This window comes from Arxiozyma heterogenica, assembly GCF_036370985.1.
Source record: "Arxiozyma heterogenica strain weizmannii chromosome Unknown scaffold_6, whole genome shotgun sequence".
NCBI classification, from domain to species: Eukaryota; Fungi; Ascomycota; class Saccharomycetes; order Saccharomycetales; family Saccharomycetaceae; genus Arxiozyma; species Arxiozyma heterogenica.
In genome coordinates, this window is record NW_027042659.1 from 549957 (window position 1) to 570418 (window position 20462).

General features: G+C 32.7%; 10 protein-coding genes across 10 annotated transcripts; 6 read left to right on the forward strand and 4 right to left on the reverse strand.

The window, feature by feature from the left end:
• Positions 1-394: 394 nt before the first annotated feature.
• On the reverse strand, positions 395-931 carry ADI1 (acireductone dioxygenase (Ni2+-requiring); the record flags this gene model as incomplete). Its single annotated transcript, XM_064861147.1, has 1 exon — positions 395-931. The coding sequence occupies one exon, from the start codon at positions 929-931 to the stop codon at positions 395-397; it is 537 nt and encodes a 178-aa protein (XP_064717387.1).
• A 1572-nt stretch (positions 932-2503) lies between these two features.
• Positions 2504-5374, forward strand: PAT1 (deadenylation-dependent mRNA-decapping factor PAT1; the record flags this gene model as incomplete). Its single annotated transcript, XM_064861148.1, has 1 exon — positions 2504-5374. One exon carries the CDS (start codon positions 2504-2506, stop codon positions 5372-5374), a length of 2871 nt encoding a protein of 956 aa, XP_064717388.1.
• Positions 5375-5858: 484 nt separating this feature from the next.
• FUB1 (Fub1p) lies at positions 5859-6845 on the forward strand (the record flags this gene model as incomplete). Its single annotated transcript, XM_064861149.1, has 1 exon — positions 5859-6845. The coding sequence occupies one exon, from the start codon at positions 5859-5861 to the stop codon at positions 6843-6845; it is 987 nt and encodes a 328-aa protein (XP_064717389.1).
• A 268-nt stretch (positions 6846-7113) lies between these two features.
• EGO2 (Ego2p) lies at positions 7114-7371 on the reverse strand (the record flags this gene model as incomplete). Its single annotated transcript, XM_064861150.1, has 1 exon — positions 7114-7371. The coding sequence occupies one exon, from the start codon at positions 7369-7371 to the stop codon at positions 7114-7116; it is 258 nt and encodes an 85-aa protein (XP_064717390.1).
• A 612-nt stretch (positions 7372-7983) lies between these two features.
• ERS1 (cystinosin-like protein ERS1) lies at positions 7984-8832 on the forward strand (the record flags this gene model as incomplete). The annotated part of the gene is made up of 1 exon (XM_064861151.1): positions 7984-8832. One exon carries the CDS (start codon positions 7984-7986, stop codon positions 8830-8832), a length of 849 nt encoding a protein of 282 aa, XP_064717391.1.
• Positions 8833-9589: 757 nt separating this feature from the next.
• On the forward strand, positions 9590-11155 carry RSA4 (Rsa4p; the record flags this gene model as incomplete). Its single annotated transcript, XM_064861152.1, has 1 exon — positions 9590-11155. One exon carries the CDS (start codon positions 9590-9592, stop codon positions 11153-11155), a length of 1566 nt encoding a protein of 521 aa, XP_064717392.1.
• A 626-nt stretch (positions 11156-11781) lies between these two features.
• On the forward strand, positions 11782-12210 carry IMG2 (mitochondrial 54S ribosomal protein mL49 IMG2; the record flags this gene model as incomplete). Its single annotated transcript, XM_064861153.1, has 1 exon — positions 11782-12210. The coding sequence occupies one exon, from the start codon at positions 11782-11784 to the stop codon at positions 12208-12210; it is 429 nt and encodes a 142-aa protein (XP_064717393.1).
• A 169-nt stretch (positions 12211-12379) lies between these two features.
• Positions 12380-13765, reverse strand: ATG15 (triglyceride lipase ATG15; the record flags this gene model as incomplete). Its single annotated transcript, XM_064861154.1, has 1 exon — positions 12380-13765. The coding sequence occupies one exon, from the start codon at positions 13763-13765 to the stop codon at positions 12380-12382; it is 1386 nt and encodes a 461-aa protein (XP_064717394.1).
• Positions 13766-14840: 1075 nt separating this feature from the next.
• On the forward strand, positions 14841-18107 carry SED4 (GTPase-activating protein SED4; the record flags this gene model as incomplete). The annotated part of the gene is made up of 1 exon (XM_064861155.1): positions 14841-18107. The coding sequence occupies one exon, from the start codon at positions 14841-14843 to the stop codon at positions 18105-18107; it is 3267 nt and encodes a 1088-aa protein (XP_064717395.1).
• Positions 18108-18285: 178 nt separating this feature from the next.
• RAD18 (E3 ubiquitin-protein ligase RAD18) lies at positions 18286-19929 on the reverse strand (the record flags this gene model as incomplete). The annotated part of the gene is made up of 1 exon (XM_064861156.1): positions 18286-19929. The coding sequence occupies one exon, from the start codon at positions 19927-19929 to the stop codon at positions 18286-18288; it is 1644 nt and encodes a 547-aa protein (XP_064717396.1).
• Between the last annotated feature and the right edge of the window lie 533 nt (positions 19930-20462).

A 20462-nucleotide genomic window follows, 5' to 3' on the forward strand; every position in this document is an offset into this window, starting at 1 on the left:
GACATTTACTCCTGGAAGGATTTGTGATATAGGCACTGCACCCATACATTTTTTTTTTATTCTTTTTGTGTTTTATTGTTTCGATCTCGCAGCAGTCACAGCCGTTCGAAGGGGAGGGAGGGGAGCGGAATTCCTTTTTCTCTTGTTTTTGTTTTTCTTTTTGTTTTTCCTCATCTCGAAGAAAAGAGAGAAAAAAAAAAATCAAACAGAACAAAACACGGAGAAGAGTTCAATTGGGAGAAGCTTGACAGTCTTCAAAACAACAGTGAATAACATTGAACCGTGATTCTGGGTTATATAATGGAAAATATAAGACATTATTATTATTATTATTATTATTATTATTATTATTATTAGTAACTGATTTGTATATAGTATGGATGTATATGCGCTGTTATATTTTTATAGAGGAAAGATACTCTTTATGTACACTGTATTGGTCTACTTTATGGGATTTGTTGTGAGCTTCCCAACGGGGTTCATCCTTGAATAACCTTCTTGCAATGATAAAGTTTTTGGTTGTCAAAGTGAATCTATGATAGACACCAGCAGGGACGATCAAAAGATCGCCTTTATTTACATAACATCGGATCCAATCATTTGTGTTGGCATTTCTGATATCGAAGAACCCGTCCCCGTCCACTATATACCTAATTTCCTCATCTTCATGTAGATGTTCTTCATAGAAAATTTTCAGTTTGGCCAGCATTGCATCATTGTTGCCTTTGAATGCATCTAGGGAAATATTGACTAGATCCTGGTTTTTATAGTCCCTTTCTTTGGCCAATTGGTCGACTTGTTCAGGTTCTGTTATGCAATAATAAAGAACACCGAGTTTTGTCAGTTCAGGCAAAGTGACTTTGATACCGCTGTCATGGTCTTCCCTAAAATCTATTTCATTTTTATTGTCATGGATATAAAATCTGGCCATATTTTTGTTTTCTTTTTGTAATATGAAAGATTATAATTGCTATGCTACTTTCGTTTTTTAAAAACTCAATTAATTTCGGAGTGTTATGTTTTGTCACTAGGCTGAATGGCTATCAGGAGAGAACAAGTAATTAAAAAAAAAAAAAAAAAAAAAAAAAAAAAGAATCAAACAAAGAGAAGAAAACAGAGAGATTTAATAGATTAGACTTGTACTAAATATATTCAAGATAGCATATACACAAATATATATTTTGTATATTTGTATATATATATATATATATATTAATAACCCAGTATCTAACTTTATCGATATGTAGTTTGTTCGGGGGCATGGGTGTATCGGATATACGTTCATAAAACATTATTTTCTTTTTGTTGTGTAATGATTTGTCTCTGGTTTTATCATTTTTTTTTTTTTTGTCTTTACAATCCAGAAAAAAAGTAGAAATGTGTGTATTTTTATCTGTATTTTTGGTGTCAGTAGTGTGTGAATTTGAGAAAACTGTGGGGTCCACAGTTTTTCCTTTTATCTCTGACATCACATCGAGTCATAGAAAGTCTATTTACCGTTAATAATTCAAGGAAACGGTTTGGTATGTTTGCAACAGATTTTATATATATGTGGGTTTCAGTAGGTTAAATAGCCAAACATAACCCTGTATAAAGAAAACCCAAAATATTTAAAAATGCACTCCCTCATCTTGCTTTTAAGATATTAACCATTTTTCTTTTTTTTTCATTTTCTTTTTTTTTTTAATTGAATTCTAGAATAAATAACAAAAGTTTCTAATTCGAAAAATATCTTTATTTTTATGTATAGATATAAAACAACACATTTAGTAAGAATATTATTAGTTACATATATATACAGTAAATCTACAACAGGTAGGAACATGACATGAAACACATTTACTATTGGTTATATGAATATATATATATATATATTCATATTTATCACCCTTCTTCCTTACGGAGGGGGTGAACAAAATCTATTAATTTGTAATTTTGTAGATTTATCAATCTAAGTACACTATATTTTGGTGTTGGCCTTTTAGTTGCTGGAATCTGACTACTCTGTCTGTTTAAGATAAGTGAAGTAAACTTGAATTATAATGATCATTGAATAAGAATAGGAATTGAGGGGGAGTGTACGGATGTTTTGTGCAACTGGCACGTGATCCGTTAAAGTTACCCTCATTTTTCTCTAAGGAAAAAAATTTTTTTTCCTCTCTTTTCTTTTTTTTTTTCTTTTTGTCGTTTCAATCAAACTTTTTCAGGTTGTGGAAAAAGGTCTATTTTTTTAATCTTTTATTTTTTTTGAAGAAATTGGAAGAGAAGACACGTTTTGGATAGTAGAATATACGTTGAGAAATCAAATTAGAAGTATTGAATTCGTTTCTTTAAAGAGTAACATTGTGCATAAACAGTCTGTGTTTTCGTCCCCTTTCCTTCCTCTTTATCTTTTTTCTTATATATATATCAAAAGACTGATTCTTTGTCAATTCTTTATATCTTTATAACTATTTACAAAAGTAAATAAGCCCATAGCTGAGATAACTAAGGAAACAAAGATATGTCATTCTTTGGGTTTGATACGACATTGCCTTCGCATAATAAGGCACAGCAGAATGCCCATTCGTCAGTGACAAGTAATGACAACAATAATGAGATTTTAGATTTTGATGACACTTATAAAGGTTATGGTGAATACGAAGAAGAAGAAGGCGATTATTTAAATGCAGAGACGTTCGGTGGTGACGTTGAGATCGGTACAGATTTTGATTTTGGTCATAGCAATCAAAGTGAACCAATTGTTAATACTAATAGAAAATCTTATGTGCAAGCAGCTACTTCTGGCTTTGGTAATGGTTCCAATAAACAGACCTTACCCAATACTGGCTCTATTGCTACAGTTAATTTAGACGTGTCCGTGGATTTAAAACCAATGGAATCTTTATGGGGCGGTAGTGATGCTTCATTTACTGGTGCTACTACTAATGCTGCCACTAATACTACTACTAATGCTGCCACTAATACTACTACTAATGCTCCCCATGTTTTGTCAATGGAAGAAATTGAAAGACAGCAACGCCAATTCCAACAGTTCAATAATGGACATCCTCCCCATCAAGGGCCACCATATATGCCCCCTCAGGGTTTCATGCCTCCGCCTCAACTTCCACCTCAACAGCAAAATCAAAATGCGGGTCAATTTAATCAACCTGCTTTTGTACCACAACTGTATCCAAACATGTATCACCCTAATCAATACTATCAACAACCTTTGGCTCAAAACCCACAATCGCATCAACAGCAGCAACACCATTTGAGTATGCCTCCCCCAATAAATGTCAATCCAATCTCTCTATCTTCACCCAATGAACAACAACAGCAGTCTGTAGTTTCTGCTTCCATTCCAACTAATGTTACTTCTTCTTCAACTCCTACCAATTCTGCTACTATATCCACATCCACCGCAATCCCTTTATCTTCTCCAATGTTGGAAACGGATTTACATAAAACACCACTAAGCCATACTGCTTCCCCAATGGTTTCTGATCATCCAGAGTTAAACATGTCTGTGAATGCTATTCCTACACCACCAATCCATGCCCCTGTCATGGTTTCTTCACATTCACCTGCTCCTACCCATCAGCAGCAACCACCACAACAACAACAACAGCAGCAGCAACAATCACAAGGCAGATCTTCTCAAAGAAGAGAACCACTGACCCCGGAAGAACAGAAAAGATTGCAAATTCGTCATGCTAAAGTTGAAAAGATCCTAAGACATGCTGGCCTAATGACTCCAAGAGACAAGGATTTCATCACTCGTTATCAATTGTCTCAAATTGTCTCTGATGATCCATACAATGAAGATTTTTATTTTCAAGTCTACAAGATTATCCAACGTGGTGGCGTTGTTGGAGAATCCAATAAGGGTTTAATTGCTAGAGCTTACTTAGAACATTCTGGTCATAGACTTGGTGGACGTTATAAAAGAGCAGATATTGCATTACAGAGAATGCAAAGTCAAGTGGAAAAAGCCGTCACTGTCGCTAAAGAGAGACCACAAAAGAAAAATGATGATAGTTTGAATTCAGGTAACGGATCTGGGCGTGACGGTGTTCTTGGTAAAGTGTCAACCTCCTTAAACAGTAAGGCTCCACGTAGACAATTGACTCTTCCATTAACTACCAGTAGAAGTGGGTCTAATTTAGCAGACGAAGACATTAACAGCCCAGGCCAATTACGTAGGAATAGTTCTATTGGTGGTGCACTACAAGAAGTCACTGAATCTTTAGATAACGTGGATTTGAATGCAAAGACACGTGCTAGAAGAAGATCATCTTATGCATTGTCTTCCATTGATCAAAATTTCGTATTGACTCGCTCAGGTGGAAGAAAATTTGTCTTATCATTAATTGAAAGTGTTTATAAAGAAGTTTTAGAATTAGAAGCTAATTTAAGAAGTGGTAAAGAGATCAGTAATAAAGAGTTGTGGTCAGCTTTACATGTCGATGATGAGTTTTATGAAGTTTCACCATTTATCTCCATGTTATCATTTGATAAAGGTGTTAAAATTATGCCAAGGATTTTTAATTTCTTAGATAAAGAACAAAAATTGAAGTTGTTACAGACTTTTTTCTCTGAACTATCACACTTAAATATAATCATTATTAGTTCTTATAGAACAAATCCAGAACCAAATGAATCCCAATTAAAGAAAATAGATCTATTCCAAACTGTCTTTTTAAAGATCATTGTTTCATTTTTATCTAACAGTTCTAATTTTATTGAAATTATGAGCTTGTTATTACACTTAATTAAAAACAATAATGTTGCATTTATATCTACATCAAAGATCGGTTTGAATTTAATAACTGTCTTGATTTCAAGGGCGGCTTTAATTAGACAAGACTCTAATAGGAGCAGTGTGTTGTCAACCCCAGAGATTTCTACATGGAATGAAATATATGATAAGTTATTTACTGCATTAGAAAGTAAAATTTCCAATATTTTCCCTCCTAAGGAATACATTGATAAAATTAATCAGTTATCATCACAATCTGCTAATGATAATAACAATACTAATCATACTAATATTAACAACAAAAATAATAATAGCCAGAGTTCACCAATGACACACTATTATGATCAAGCATACATATGGCAATTTCTTGCATCGTTGGCATTAAGTGGTAAGTTAAATCATCAAAGAATTATTATTGATGAGGTTAGAGATGAAATCTTTGGTACAATAAATCAAGCAGAATTATTGAAGGAACAATTACAACAAAAATTGGCAATGGATGGAAACCAAAACACTGCTGTATCCGACGAAATTATGTATAGACGTGAGAAATTGTACCAAGATTTGAACTTATTTTTGAATGTTATGGGGTTGGTTTCTCGTGATGGTGAAATTACTGAATTAAAATAGTGATGATAATAATGATAGATACTCAAAACTTCTCCATTTTTTTTTCAGTCTCAAAAATATGTATGTATTACAAAGGAATTGTATGCATATATGTGTATTTTTTTTGTTTTTGAGACAAGTTATTATTGGTTATTACTAAATCAGTTTATATAGTAATATACAAGTATATACCAAATTGGGTTAGAATAAAATAAATAAAAAAAATGTACATATATTATCTTTATATCTATTTAGTTCGATTATATTTGAGAGTCCTAGTTTACTTGGGTATTCTGGATCATATATTCGAAGATTTATAATACAAAATTATAGAAATTGGTGAACATATATATATGTATTTATGTATATATGATTTTGTAAAAATGAAAATAAAAATTAGAATAAAAAAAAGGGGAGAAGATGAGATAGAAATAAAACTGTGTTACTTAAGGGTGGTTTTGGTAAAAGAAAAAAATCCAGAGCACAACTAGAAACCGTTAACATAATGTCTGTTATTAAGAATAAGTTAGAATTGGTAGCAAGGGTTACATATGAAACATTGTTAAGATTAGGAGTTGTGGAAAAAAATAAAAATAATGATTTAGATGGTGCTAATGATCAGGCAAGTTCAGGTATTATAAAGATCAGAGCTAATTCTTTGTTTTCAACTATCAAGTATATAGAGATCATAACAACAGAAGTATCTGAAGATGCTACGTGTATGATAACTCTCTGTGATGATAAAGATAACACTTTAGCTAATCATGTCTTTAAATACGACGATGATGATGGTAATAAGGATGACGTTGATAATAATAGTTTGGAATTAAATAGTATTAAGTTCCCTTTAAATTGGACACTATTTCAAAATGAACATAAGAATCAAGTTGTCAGGCTATCTAATGTGATAATGGTTAGATTAAAACTTCAATCGATGGTTTTGTCCTTTGAAAAGTCTGGTATTTCAAATAAAAATGATTCAGAGCCTGTTAAGATAGACAAGATACCAGTTGAGAGTAATACCACTATACTATTTGGGAATGGCACCAGTTCAAAGCATTCAAATGTGGAACTACCTAAATTTGAAGATGAATATGAGATAAATGAACCATCGGCTACGTTTCATTCAGAAGAATTACAAGAGAGATATTTACCGGCAAGAGGGGGTTCTACGTATGGAAGTAACGATCTGTATCCAATGGGACAAAAGAACCCATTAGGATCGAATTTAGGTCCATTCGGCCCCCCATCAAATAACAGGAATGATGGTAGTAATGATAATAGAGGATCACCTGGACAAGGTGGGATGATTTTCGATCCGTTTGGGCAAAATCGAGATGAAGTGTTTAGAGACACACAAAACAGACGAGGACCTGGATGGGTTCCAGGATCCAAATACGATGATCCATTTGGTAATGCTGGCGGGTTTAATGGGATGGGAGGATCAGGATTTCCTGGCTCTGGTTCTGGTTCAGGATTTGGATTTTTGTGAAGATGTATAAAATAAGAGATGATATTTTTTTCTTTTATTTTTTCTTTTTTTTTTTTTTTAAGTTTAAGATATATATATATATAAATACATCTATGTATAGTGGATATGCTTTATTATTTTATATTAGCAAATATAATAATATTGGGTTTAAAATGCTACTTTGTTCAGTTTTTTTTTTTTTTTGGACAAAAACAAACTTGTTATCAGTATAAACACATACCGTATGGTAGCAGTGGTATGGATATATAATATTTAGTATGTATCTTCATCATATATTACTAGCTGAAGAAGAAGTAGCAGGTATTGTAGATACATAGACTACAAGAACTACTTCATTCTTCTTATATAAATATGCCTTTAGATCTGTTTTCAAAATATTGACTGCTACCGTTCCACCCTCTTCAATTGTTAATACACTAAACTCCTTAACATCTGATATTCGTTCTTTACCTATGCCACTATATGATATTATGTTATCATTGTTATCAAACATGATTGTGCCAACATTATCTCTGAGATTGCTCATATTGTTACTCCCTATCTGTAAATAGTTGAAAATATCTTGTAATTTGTAGTGATTGTCTTATTAATTAGGGAAAAAGGGTCTTTAATTTACCCGATGAACTGACGAAGGAAAAGAAGGTATAATATGTCTATGTATTTAGATACGGAATGTATATTGTCATGGATTGCACAAGAAAGGTGCTCCCACATTTGTTCTCTCCCTCGCTTTCTTATAGCCTGCAAAGTCAATAATTCTGTTCTGTTTTCTATTTTTATTTTCTTTCTTTCTTTCTTTCTTTCTTTCTTTCATTTTCTTCATTGCTTATTGTTGCTGTTATTTTTTTTTTTTTTTTTGATAGAGATGGCTGTCAAAGTTTGCAACTCCAAGGCCCAACACAAGGCAAAATATGCAGAGAGAAAGCAATTGAATACAAAAAGACAGAGTCATCTGTGTCTGTCTCCCTGTCTCTGTTTATTTGTCTGGAGGAATGACCAGAATTAAGATGTCTGTTGGATTGATCAGATATAATTAGAAGATAGTGTTGTTGTGGGTGTTTTTTTTTCTTCTTCCATTTCAATTCATAAATATTCACATATACATATATATCTATTTATATGTATTGTAAGGGACAAGATGGTACTGAACCTTATGGGATTGGAAGATTTTTTGGGTCTCATCTACGTGACAGCATGGTCGATATCGATCTACTCGCCTATCTGGGAAAATGTTAAATGTAAATCAACAAAGGGTATGTCAATGGATTTTTCTGTTTTGAACACTATGGGTTATTTTTATTTGTTGATTTCTATGATTTTGCAAATGTTTTACTGGATACCAGTAGAAAACACAAATAGCAACAGTCAATTTCCATTCAAAGCTAACATGGTTGATAATGATGTCAAAGTCAGCAATATGCTAGAATTGAATAATTTGGAATCTCCCAAAATCACTAGTTTTGATTTATTTTATTGTTTTCATGGAGAAGTAATGAATTTGGTTATTCTTTCTCAACTTTTCTGGGGCAAAAAATTGTGGAGGTTCCATGATGATAAGAAAAGACGTATGAAGCCATTGTATTTTAAGATTTTCCTCCTTTCGATATTTATTTTCGCGATATACACCTTCCAGTTTCTCCAATCTAGTTACTTCATTGAAGGTTGGAATAATAGAGCCACTTTACGATATTGCAATAAATTGTTTGTTTTGAAAATTTCAATGTCTTTAATCAAATACATCCCTCAAGTCAAGCACAATATGGAGAGGAAATCAGTAAAAGGATTTTCCATCACTGGTGTAATATTGGATATAATAGGTGGTGTTGCAGCATTATTGCAGCTGTTGTTACAATTGAGTCGTGAAAATGGTGGGAATTTCACTTTGATGCTGATCTTTTTAAATTTTGGTAAAATTGGACTGTCTCTTGTGGCAATAACATTTGGGTTCATATTTATAATCCAAGCAATAATCTATGGTAATACATGATTTTGAATCTTTAACCATCTTCATACCACATTTACACGTGCATGTGTGTATGTGTTTTATCTCATATATTCTGTTCATAATTAATCAAATGGATATGCAATGGATAAGAAAGTCTTTTTTTTCATTCTAAAAATTATCTCACACTCTCTCCTCACCTTATTTTATATACTTGAAAATCGTTGATTGATTTTAATACAGGATAGTTGCATATTAGTATTATGTATCTAGTTCAGATTGGCCTTTATGAATCAGTAGTGATACAATATATATAATATCAGATATTGTGTCACTTGTAAATATTTTTCACGTGCCTAGAGACAATGTGTTATAGGCGGAATTTGTTTTCTTGGTTGCGGAATTTTATGCGGATTTTATCTGCAAAACGTAATAATAAAAAAAAAATTTTTTTTTTCGTTTTTGCTCGATGCAAGAAAAATATAGAATAAGAAATGAAAAAGAAATGAGATGAGATGAGATGAGATGAGATGGCATGGGATGAAATGAGAGAGAATCATTGAAAAGTCGCATCATACATACCATGATAAAAAAAAAAAAGAAAAAGAAAAATAGCTTCGGATTAACAATATTGAATGCCGGCTTGCATTATATAGTTCCTGTACTTGTATATATTTATTTGTGTTTTAGGATATTAGAGAAGAAGAAGTAAGTATCACTTGGACTAAGAAGTTATAGAAAATAAAAAAAAATAAAGAAGGAAAGACAAAAAGAGTGCAACTATAACATAACATAATATAATATGTCTACTCTAATTCCACCTCCATCTAAGAAACAGAAAAAACAAGCTCAAGAGATCAGAGAAGTCCCGATTGTTCCTGACAACTTACCTAATGTGTCCATTAAATTACAGGCCTTAGATACTGGTGAAACAGTGGGTGGTGGGTTAAGAGTTCCTGCCGGTATAACTGATAAACAATTAGAAGAATTATTAAATCAATTGAACGGGACTTTAGAGGATCCAATTCCATACACTTTCAGTTGCAATATTCCAGGGAGGACAGTTAATGATCCACAGCAGACAATAGATATCACCGATAATTTATATAACTCAATCTTGAAACCAGGGTACCACACAACAGAAGATACAATCACTTTAATTTTTACTCCAAGGGCTGTCTTTAAAGTTAGGCCTGTCACTAGATCTTCGTCTGCTGTAGCTGGTCATGGCTCCACAATTCTATGTTCTGCTTTTGCCCCACATACAAGCTCAAGAATGGTTACTGGTGCTGGTGATAACACTGCAAGGATATGGGACTGTGATACTCAAACCACCATGGCTACTTTAACGGGACACCGTAATTGGGTTCTATGTGTTTCATGGTCTCCTGATGCAGAATTGATTGCAACTGGTTCCATGGATAACACAATTAGATTGTGGGAAGCTGATAAAGGTAAACCATTAAGTGGTGGTAATGGAGAATCATCCGTCCTGAGAGGACATTCAAAATGGATTACCTCATTATCATGGGAACCATTGCATTTAGTGAAACCAGGCGATAAACCTAGGTTAGCATCAGCATCAAAGGATGGTACCGTCAAAATTTGGGACACAGCAAGACGGGTATGTTTGTATACTTTAAGTGGACATACAAATTCTGTATCATGTGTCAAATGGGGTGGACAGGGTATGTTATACACTGGGTCTCATGATAAGACAGTAAGGGTGTGGGATATGAAAGCAGGTGGGAAATGTATTAATATCTTAAAAAACCATGCTCATTGGGTAAATCACTTATCGTTATCTACTGATTATGCATTGAGGGTGGGACCATTTGATCATACAGGCGTCAAACCATCTACAGCAGAGGAGGCAAGGGAGAAAGCGTTAAAAAATTACGAAATAGTCGTCAAAAAGAATGGAAAGGTAGAAGAATTGATGGTTACAGCAAGTGATGATTTCACAATGTTCTTATGGAACCCATTGAAGTCAAATAAACCAATATGTAGAATGACAGGTCATCAAAAATTGGTTAATCATGTAGCATTTAGTCCAGATGGAAGATATATTGTATCTGCTTCCTTTGATAATTCTATTAAACTATGGGATGGTAGAGATGGTAAGTTTATTTCTACTTTTAGAGGGCATGTGGCTAGTGTTTATCAAGTGGCATGGTCCTCAGATTGTAGGTTGTTGGTTTCCTGTTCTAAAGACACGACTTTGAAAGTATGGGATGTGAGGACAAGAAAACTGGCAGTAGATCTTCCAGGTCATAAAGATGAGGTATATACGGTAGATTGGAGTGTTGATGGTAAAAGGGTTTGCAGTGGTGGGAAGGATAAGATGATGAGATTATGGACTCATTGATAGAGTAATTTAGCATATATCTTCTTATTATGCTGGAAAACTTTTTATTATTTAAAAATACATAAATATATATATATATCTTTTTGGCAATAGATGGTTAATTCCTGTTTAATAAACATTTAAAACATATTCTAAGGTGTACATAGGCCTAATTATTTAAACAAGTAAAAGTAGTGGTCATAGTCTTAGATTAATCAGATTGGTATGATTCTATCATAATAGTTTACGTAATGTAGGACAGAGTTTTCTTTCTTTAACAGATTTTTCAAACAGAAAAGATATATTTTCTTGCTTAAACATTGTTTTCCTTTTTTTTTTTACTTTCGACTTTCTTTTTCTTGAAGAATAAGAGTAATTAAAAAGTTTAGATAAGGATACCCGTTGGTTAAACCAAATGAGATGGTATATTGTGTCTGTAGGGTTATTTACAGTGTTATCTCACAGGATAAATGCAGATTTTTCTGAAAAAGTTCATTTGAAGTAAATACAAATTGGTATTGTAGAGATAAGATTAAATTGAAAACACATATAAGTTGTTTAGAGCATATCAATTTCCTTAATAATTGTTATATTTCAATATCTATACAGATATTTATTAGTTTGTTTACTGATATTTTCCTTGAGCGATGATATTAATTACTAGACGTTTTGTTCAAACCAGAAATATATTGAAATTAACCAGTTTACGTTTCCATTCAACAAATGAAATGGTGGACTCTACCCTTGCAAAAAGTTTGTTCCCTAAATTAGAAGATGTTAAACAACAAGATATGACTCCATTAAATAATTCAGTGGTTAATAGAGGTAAATATTTTGTAGGTAGAAGTGAAACTGGTAATTTACCTGTATACACTGAATATTTAGGTGGTGGAAACAAAGTGGTTACGGAGATTAAGAAGATACGAGGTGATCCAGTTCAATTGAAAATAGATTTACAGGAAAGATTACCCTTTATTGATAAAAAAAATTGGAGAGTGGTGGCTGTTTCAAATAAAATTGTCGTTAAAGGTAATTATTGCTCTGAAATCAAAAAGGTTCTATCTACTACTTTCTAAGTTTAATGGAATATATATTTATATATATTGTTGTTTATAATTCATTGTATCTTGTATATAGAATATACCATTCAAAGAGGAATTAATAACAGGAAAACATAAAATAACATGGCTGGTAATACCAGAAATACTAAGCACCATATAGCTATCTTTTATTGTTCTGACTAAATTATATATTTTCCTCTGCAGTGACAAAACTCCAGCTGTAACAATCGACACAGGGTTCAGGTTCAACACATTTAGCTGGAGAATCGTATACAGATATGATATCATCTATAACGGAATGTATCCTGTGATGTAACATGTTAACATACCACCCTTTATCCTTAACAACGTCATATACACATACTTTCCCGGTATGGCAAGAGGTCTCCATTGCATAACCTGCAATTGAACATGAAGAACTTGCACCATTACAAGTACCCATAAATATAGGGTCGGCTGTATGCCCAAAATGCCATATTGCCTCTTGGTAATCTGGTAGACCAGGTGGGACAGGTAAATGTAGTCTTTCAGATGCTAATTTTTCGCCAGGACTCTCAAAAGTTACAACTGGCAAACCGAAGGTCCTTCCAACAAGGCTAGCTAAAGTGCCACCTAAAGAATGCCCGGTTAACCATATTGTAGAATTAGAATAATCTGATTCTACTTGTTGAAAGATATCTAATGCCGCTTTATAATATCGATCCTTTCTTCTTAACTCTCTCTCCAAGCAGTTCTCATCACATGTATTGGATTTCATGTAGCAGTTACAAGCAGTAGTCCACAGATAACTGACTCTAGCACAACAGCACGAAAATAAAAGGTTATCGTTTAACTTATCGCTTGCCGTTGTCTCATCTACACCAGATCCAGGCAATCCCTGTGCACTGGTTCCCTTTAAGGAGAGGACAACAATATCTTCCACGTCGTTATAAAAAACATGGCCACGGATTCCATTACCATCCCAACCTATACCCGGAGACTCAGAATGGTTCCAAGGCAAGGATATATTTCTCCAATCACCTGTATGAGGTATTTTAACGTAGGCATTTGACGACATTAAAGCGAGGGATATTATTGTACCTTTATCGGTTATGTTTGGTGCAACCATGTTTTCATCAAGATCCCATCTTAAAAGGGATTCCAGTATAGGTTCGGTATAGTCCTGGTCCATTTTCAAATTCGATAATATTTCATGTGGGTCCAATCTATGCAAAGTCACTATTTGTGTGTTTAATTTGAAATTAAAATTGAATGGATTATCTGTTTGATAGTTTGGGTTCCTAGTCCAATCGAGTTCATTTATATAAAATATATTCTTTGCATCTTCAATGATCTGGGGTGTTATGTCTAACTTTTGATAGGTATGATAGTTTGGACCTGTCCCATGCCTATGTATTTGAACTAGTTTAAATGTGCCAGTCTCTTTTATTGGTTCAAGTATCGGTATATTATCGAAATATAAGTTAGGAAAGATAATAGAATGTTTATGACAAAATATAATGATTATAAGGATCAAAGTGACGGTGGGAAGAGTGATAGAATAATTTGTTCTTCTAGTGGTAACTTTCATACGGTTGAGATTGTAGACAATATCCTTTTCTTTTTTATTGATTTTATTTTTTATTAACACTTTCTTTTAAAAATGTATATTTACTATTGAATGTTATTATAACTAAAGACTAAATATTTGTACTTCAATAACGTGTTGTAGCAGTGATATTTGATATTTTACAAAAGTAGCAGGTTCACATGTTATTCATCATATTGGAATAATTGGATCATCTCTCTGTAAAAGGCAAAAAACAAACAAACAAAGAAAACAAACAATCGGTGCAGTCAGTTGCTTTATATCTAGGAAGGTCTTATTCACCACTGTTAATACTATCACTATAACTACCACTACAATAATAACTACAACTACCGATACTATAATGGGTACTGCTATTTCCAGAGAACAAAGACCCTTTAGTCTTACCATCTCATTGTTTTTGTTCCCTGGGGAGGAGGATTTGTTGAAAGAAAAGGAAAAAACATCAAAAAAAAAAAAAAATTGAATTGTTGAGTTTTGCAAAAACTGCTGGACAGCGCGCGTTGTTTTTTGTTTTTTGATTTCTTCGTTTTTTTGTAATATGTAACATCCCTGCACCCCGTCAATCCGTGCACCATCAACATTCGCACCTGTTGTTTGTGTAAGCCCTGATTTTCTGCGTTAGGGTTTTCCCTTTTTTCTTTTTTGCTTCAAGTTGTTTCCTCATCTTCAAACAAAATTATTCTTTCGAGCAGAGGTGGATAAGTGAATAAGTAAAATTTACAGGAGCACATACAATCTATATGTTGAAATCTCTTTTATAGCAATAGCTTTGAAAATTAAAAGGAAGAAAACAAAAAAAAATTCTTACCTTATACTAGTAGTTTACAGTTAAGGTTTTTGTTGATTTGGTATCACATGTTAAGTGCTTTCTAAGACTTCTCCTTTCCTCTGCGTGTTAAGTATCTTATTATATTTTATTTTATTTTCATATATTACAAGATTATTCATATTATAGAGCTTAAAGAGTCTCCATCAGCATATCTATTCGTTTATTTGTACTGTTTAAAGTCATATTGACTAAACTCTCACTTATTTACTTACTCTGCCGGTAATTATGAAATATCAATTTTCTAGTTACGACATCGGATACCCTTTATATGGTGCCAAATTTTTAAATAATTCTATCCTGTTGGTAACTGGTGGTGGTGGACATAAGAATCCAGATGTTCCAAGCAAACTGACAGCTTTGCGGGTCGATTTCAATAAAAAAAGAGTCATCAAAAGGTTCAGAGAGATTACATTCGATTCTAAAGATGACCATCCAACAACACTAGATGCTGCCAAAGTTATCAACCAAGACCCACTACATAATATCATCTTGATTGGTTGTAATGAAGATGGCTCATCTTCGACAGCTACAACTAACTACCATTTGAGAAAATTTGCTTATGAGAATGATCACTTGAAATTTATGGCTAGTGCAGATTTTAATAGATCCAATGACCCGACTGCATATACTAAGTTTAGCTCTTTATCTTCTGATGGTACCGTAGGAGCTATTGCATCTTCTGAATTGCCTATTGTCATCAGGATTATAAATCCGATGACCATGGAGGAAAAATATGAAATAGAAACGGGTAGTGACGTTAAAGATTTACATTTCTCTCCAGATGGGAAAGTTATCTGCTATATAACTGAGACTACTTTAGAAGTCATTTCCATTGTCACCGGTAGATTTATTGTAAGGAAGACTGATTTCAATAAAAATATTTGTCTTTCAAAAGTTCGTTTCCTTTCAAATGATACAGTAGTTGTGGTTGGTTCTTTGAAGGAAAAATCTAAAAAAATTGTCATTTCAAAGATTAATATTAAAACTAAAAATACAGCCGTTCTACTATCAAAATCAATTAAGTCCAATTATACCAGTGTAACTGCAATGGATTCTTCAAGGGATGGACAATTGATCTGTTTGGCTACAAATGAAAGGACACTTTTAATTCTGAAAAGTAGAGATTTTACTGTTCTTAGAAGTTTTAAAAATGCTCATAAAGATGATATCACTGCAGTAGCCTTTTCACCAGATACACATCATCTTGCAAGTGTGTCATTGGCAAATACTATTTATTTGGTTAACTTGCCACAGGGATTGGCGGAATCTACATCATTTTTATCTAAACTTTTCAAACTATTATTAAATATTTTACTTACTGTTGGTATCATTGTGGTGGCATATGCAGTCTATTATTTCGAATTACATCATAAGACGTATCGTTACTTTAATGAGAAATATTTGGCTAAAAGAGATACTTCTGGATATTTCCAAATGCATGATGGATTTTTGACTACTTCGATGGATATTGTTGATGATATAGTTACAGTCCACACGCTGACTGGTAATATCAATACTGGATCTGGTTTTAACACTGATATGTGGTCAAGAAATATACCTTTATCTTCTATTTCCACTGATTATGAAAATAGCATGTTTGATAATGTTGAAGACACCTTTATTACAAAATCCTATGTTTTAACGGGGAAGAGACTTAGCCCATCGTGGAAGAGTGAATCATCTATATCTCTAAGTCCAAATAATATGGATGCAACTACCTCTTTATGCTTTACCAGCAGTAGTTTACCAGTTTCTGTTTCTAGCATCATTGAATTGATTGCTACAAAAAACTCAGTCTCAGCATCCTCGATAGAAGATTATCTATCCATCGGATCACATGCCATTAAAACTTATACTAGTGTGTCCGATTCTGTAGTTTCATCTCGTTCACAGTCTCTTCAAGAAGTGGAACTATTATCAACAATTGATTCAAAAAGCAAATCAAGTTCAACACATGTGTCCCAGGATTCAGGGAAAACAAAATCTGATATTCTTCCTTGTTCAGCTATATCTGAAGAAAAAATGCAACCTTCAGTTTTAAGTTCGAGCACAGATAATCAAGCGAGCGAAAACATTAGTAGTTTAATTAAACAAACTATTACTGTAGATGGTGTTGTATATGAGGTGGTTTCAATGAGTTCAATACCCACAACTTCTTCATTTGAAGTGACTGCAAAAGAAACCAACAACATTGTTTCGCTAGAAGTATTAATAACGAATGAGTTAGTTTTTGGGGACCATTCGAGCTCTTCAACTTCCACTAATATTGAATCGATTTCTACCACAATTGCAAGCAGTAGGCCGATTCCTGAAGATGAAAAATATAATTCGTCTAATTCAAAACCTATGTCTATTTTAATGACTAGTGATTCTAGGAACAATTTTACTTCTTCACTTCCTGTAACGCAATTAACCACGAGCAATGGTGTAACACTTTCAAATCCAGTTTCGTTATATGAAATGGAAAGTGAAACCATAGCTAACATTAACTCAGAAAAAGTATCTTTTTCTTCTGTTTCCATGGTGATCATGGCTAATGCTAATACATCGAGAAAACTATCTCTTTCTGAGAGAAAGAAGCATTTGTCAGTATCATCTTCAACTTCTGTATCTTTTGACACCACTATTACAGGTAAAGAATCGCAATCCATGGTGTCTCACTCAATTACCGATTTTCTTACAAGTGTAAGTAGAGAAGATGGAAATAGTGTTGTGTTGACGTCTGTTATTCCTAAAATTGAAAATTCCAGTTTAAGAAATATATTATTGGATCAAACTGAAAATTTAGCAAGCGAACAAAATGTTACCAGTAGTTTTCTAAACACACTCCCATCTAAAAGTGTAATTTCCAGTAAACTAGACAATAATACAGTAGTAGTTAATAAGACAGAATCATACACCTGTGGTGATGTATCGTTAGGTCACTTGGTAGATAATACATTATTAGTAACCTCTTCTATTTATAGAAATAGTTTGAATCAAGCTAGCAATTCAGCAGTTGAGTCAGGAAAATTATCAGGTGCTGATTTATTATCAACTGTTACTTTTACATCACAAGAGAATGTCACAATGTTAAGTGTACAAAATAATATTTCAACAGTTTTAGAATCAGGTTCTATAAAAAAAGACTTAAAAAATGTTACAATGAGAGTAAGTGAACTATCTTCCGACTCTATGCCGGAAAGCGTTCCAACAATTTCGCAGGTCCCTGGAAGTGATTCTTATTCTATGAATACTGCTGGTTTACATATGCTTTCCAACCTAACCTCTATTGCATCATCTGGGACAATTTCTGTTTTTAGTGATTCTTTGATAAAAACACAATCAAACGTTGTAGTTGGTAGCACAAAGGATATAGATCATAGTATTTTGTCAATAGAAATTGATAAAGAAGTTAATGTTGACTCTATCACATTTAATGATTCCGATAATATTGTTGTAAACCAAACTTTTGATCAGGAGTCGTTTTACCCTCGTCATGATGAGTTATAAGGGATTTCACTCTACTTCAATCTATTGGTTTTTTTATGATACATGAAAATCAAGGAAATAAATTGGTCTGAGAAGATCAGTTTATATATTATTTTATACATACCTTTATCTAAAAGTTATAAATTATTTATAAAATATATATTAAACAATGAAACGGTACATAATTGTCCATGTGTTATTAAAATTTATTGTTTAGTGTTTGCGACAGGTCTTTTGAAAAATCTTCATCAGTAGAAATATTATTATCAGTTTCAGTATGTGTTTTTAATTTTTCTATATCTGTTTTACTCTCGTCTATGTTATTGTTGGTATTATCATCCATATTATCGATATTGTTATTATTTAGTTCAGATTTGTTTGTATGTGTTGGAGGAGCTTCTTTTATAATCTCTGTATGGCTCTGTTCTTTCATTGGCGCATCATGAGGATTAAAGCTTAACTTTGTATTTGTGATAGATGGTTTTTTATAATTAAGTTTAGCCTCGTTAATCAACTTTCTAAACTCTTTTGAATACATTTGACTCCAGGCCTTTCTATCAAATTTGTCATTTTTGAAATTCGTTAATAATTTTTGGTATCCTCTATCACCTCTTTGAATTAAATTGCCAATAGTGTTCTTATTACTATTTCCTGATTTAGGAATATTGGATGCTTCCCAAGAGGCTAACTGTCGCCTTAGATCGGATTCATCTACTGGATTCAAAGAATCACAAAAATTACTATTCCATATCATTTCGTAATAATTATATCTCTCTATCAGTGTTTGTCTTGAACCAGATGAGGGTAAATTTAGAGCATTCAATTTCTGTCTCAATTGCTGCATTGATAAATTAGAATAATCTAGTTTTGGTAACCTTTCACTTTTATCTGTATTAGCAATTGAATTAACATATCTTGAGACGTAAGATATCTTTTCTTTCTCTTGCACTTTTTCTTTGTGCTGCGAGGTTGAAGTTAAATTAGAACTATAATTAATATTTTTGGTGGGGAGATAGAAAGGAGAAGATGATTTGTCTCTTTTGGAAGCTGATGAAGAGAGTTCAGATGTTGAATCAGACATTTTTTTCGAGAACGGTAATATATTTGATTTCGTTTTGGAAATCGTGATTTTATTGTTTGTTTTGGGTAATCTTCCTAACGATTGCAGACTTAAACATTCATCAAGATGAGACCGTTCAAGGGTGCGTATTGGGAAAAATTCTTGACAAATTGGACATTGAGCCATTTGTTGATGTGAAAAGGATGAAGATGATGAGTTCCTGAATTCTTGTTTTCTATTGAACATACCCTCCACGGTAGATTTTGATTTTTTTTTATTTATTAAATTGTTTTGTTTAATTATTTTATTAGGTTTGGGAACTGTTGTCATCTTACTCTTGGAAGCTTCTGACGAATTTCCTATAATCTGTATATCATCATTATTTGTTAATGATTGTTCTTTAATCTCAACGTCTGGTTCTGAATCAATTTCAATTAAAGAAGATTCTTGGATCACTTCTGGTTCCAGTTGATTTAATTTATCTACTTGTAGATGCTTTAGTAAAGAAGGTCGAAAATTCGTATAGCATTCAACTAACTCATTTACCAAAAACTCACTTCTAAGCATAGAGTCTCTTAATTCAGATAAACATAAGGGACATTTGGCAGAATTGTTAATATATTTCCTTATGCACAAAGAACAAAAAGTGTGTCCACAAGGTGTTAAGACCGGAACTTTCAGAAAGTCTTTACAAATATGGCAACGTAACAGGGTATCCCACTGTTCTAAAGCAGGAATTTTTGTTTTTGCAAAATCGGTTGGATCCGTTATGAGATGATCCATTTTTATGAATTATTATTTGATTAAGATCTGAAAAACTTTGTGTTTTTATGTTAATTTCTACATATACTTGTCCTCTTTTTTTGTAGCATCCATTTAACTAGGGGCTACACTTGAATTATATAATTTTGATAATGGATGGTAACTGAATACTTCAATCTTGTGTTGGTAATTGTAGTTTTAGGTAGTTTCTCATTTTGGTCTTAGATATTTTCAAAAAAAATTTTTTCATTATGTTTCCCTTTGTATTAGAAAGAGAGATCCAAATATATAAATATATGTATTATAACTATAATGAGGTGAAAGTAACCGTCTGAAGGACAAAGAATGGGTGAGTAATATAATATAATCAGTTGCCTTATTGATGTGTATAAAACGTATATATTATTATGAAAAAAGGATCTATTTAAATAAACAAAATCAATTATGGACCGATGACTAAGATAATGATAGAAATAAAATATATAAATGTGTAATGTAATGCAAGAATAACAGGAAATAGTATAGAAATAACAAAATATGAGTCTATGATTGTT